General features: G+C 44.9%; 1 protein-coding gene across 1 annotated transcript; it reads right to left on the bottom strand.

The window, feature by feature from the left end:
- Window positions 1–576: 576 nt before the first annotated feature.
- PHALS_13624 (FOG: Transposon-encoded proteins with TYA, reverse transcriptase, integrase domains in various combinations) lies at window positions 577–1638 on the bottom strand (the record flags this gene model as incomplete). The annotated part of the gene is made up of 1 exon (XM_024729419.1): window positions 577–1638. The coding sequence occupies one exon, from the start codon at window positions 1636–1638 to the stop codon at window positions 577–579; it is 1062 nt and encodes a 353-aa protein (XP_024579798.1).
- Window positions 1639–2190: the final 552 nt, after the last annotated feature.

Raw genomic sequence — 2190 nt, 5'->3', positions numbered from 1 at the left:
CTATGCGTCTTTCTGGAGTGGCATCGGACTCAATCTGGAGGCGCTGTTGAGTGTGAGGTACATCACGCAGCTGGGTTGGGGACGATGGATTGGAGGATGGAAACAACTGCATCCCTCCCACTGAGTAAGTGGTTGTCATGTGTGATTTTAGTTTGTGGTGGACTCGCAATGCTGAATGCTTGATACATGAGTATCAACCGCCAAAGGCATTCTCTCGTCGTTATCAACTAAGTCGTCATCCAGGATCACATCATCGCTTTCTGTTGGTTGTGAAATACAAGGTGCCATATTTTATTATCATCAATTGGAATCTGAAGATACTCATGAGGCTTATCCGTATTTTCCACATGACCGTGCTGGATACTCCGCGTTCATCTAGAGCAACTGAACGGCTTGTTTTTCCAGTAGCGAGATCTAACACACGGTAACTTTTGGTATGTTCCATGTACCCAAACCACATGCAGCAAAATAATGTCGCGTCGAGTTTGTTCGTTGAGATTTGTCAATATGTGCGTACCTCCGGGAACCAAAGACACGATCATGATCGAGGTCTGGACGAGAGCCAAAACAAATCTCTTATGGTGTTATATCAGTGTTCACGGTGCTAGACATCCGATTTGACAGGTACACACCAGTATTGACTGCATCAGCCCAACATCGAGTTTCAAAAGCCTTGAACATCATCGTGCTTCTTGCCATCTCCATCACGGTTCGGTTTGTCCGTTCTGCAAGCCCATTTTGTTGAGGGCTACATGGTGCAGAGCGTTGGTGGATGATCCCACCATCAACACTAATCTTGCTTAACTTCTTGTTGTAGAATTCGGTCCTATTGTCTGACCGAACAATTTTGATTCGAGCACCTAGTTGCACTTCCATCTTCGCTTTGTAGTCACGAAAACGATTTGTTACTTCCGTCTTACTCTTCAGGAAGTGTGCACATATGTAGCGCGAATAGTCATCTGTGAAGAGCAGTACATACTTTGCTCCACCGGTAGACGTTACTTTCATGGGTCTCATGAGATCTGTGTGAACCAGTTGTAGAACTCGTGTGGTACCACGGTTTGTTTGCTTTGGGAATTGCATGACAGTTTTCGTTCCAAGCATGCATCCACCACATAGGTCTTGGCAACGGCCACGCTGGAGCCCCCCAGGGATACCATCACTCGCGTCAACTACACGTTTCGTATTTTCATGATGCGTGTGTCCTAATCTCGCATGCCATAACTTCCAATCGCGGGGTCTTTCTTGATGGTCAATCACACTCAAAGTCTGTGCTTGATTCTTCACACGATACACATTAATTGCTTGTGGTACGGTCGCTATCGATTCTTTTCCACGAAAGATAGTACACTCTTTCGTACCAAAACTCGCCGTAAGACCCTTCAGGGTAAGTATTGCAGCTGAGAGTAGCCGACGATCTAATCCAGGAATGTGGAGAGCGTCTACTATCTTCACTATGCGACTTTGAAGGCACTGCATGTGAATATCATCCATACCAACCGTATGGAGTGATTCACCATCAGCAATCGTAATACCAATGCTCTCTTTCAACTCTCTGTAAGTATGAAAATCCTTTCTCTCAGGGCTCATGTGTGACGATGCGCCACTAGCAAGAAACCAATCTGATTTCTCATCCATATATGCCATAAACAGTACCTCACTACTACGTGCACTTGATGGAAGGTGCACCTTCTTATGACCAATCTTGATGCAGCCATGGCAACGCACGATAAAACCTCGGGCTGATAGTAGTTGGCCACGGTTACCTCGTCTCAGGTCTTGTAAAAATGCTGATCTTGGCGACCACGACAAGCTTGTCTATTCTTTCGGCCACCATGACCACAAAATAGCACCTTGAATGCGCTTTATTCCAATTTTTCTGCATATTCGATCTATTCGTGCTCTTTAACGAGCTTTTCCTTTTACTTGTCAAGTGAAATTTTATTAGAGTTCTCAATGATAAAAACTATCGTCGCATAACTGTTTGGCAGACTACCGAGCGAGATCAAAAGCTGCCTATCAGTGCTCATACCATCCCCGACACCCTCCATCGCAACTACCAGTTCGTTGAAATTATCGAGATGAGGAGCCATGCTTGCTCCATTTCCACAGTGAACTCATGTAAACGACTTGTCAAAGTCACTCGATTGTGAATATTTGAACGATTGAAATATTCGCTAATAATCTCCA

The sequence above is a fragment of the Plasmopara halstedii genome (assembly GCF_900000015.1).
Source record: "Plasmopara halstedii genome assembly, contig: Scaffold_671, whole genome shotgun sequence".
Classification (NCBI taxonomy): domain Eukaryota; phylum Oomycota; class Peronosporomycetes; order Peronosporales; family Peronosporaceae; genus Plasmopara; species Plasmopara halstedii.
Note: the sequence above shows the minus strand (reverse complement) of the source record. Positions and strands in the feature narration are given on the sequence as shown.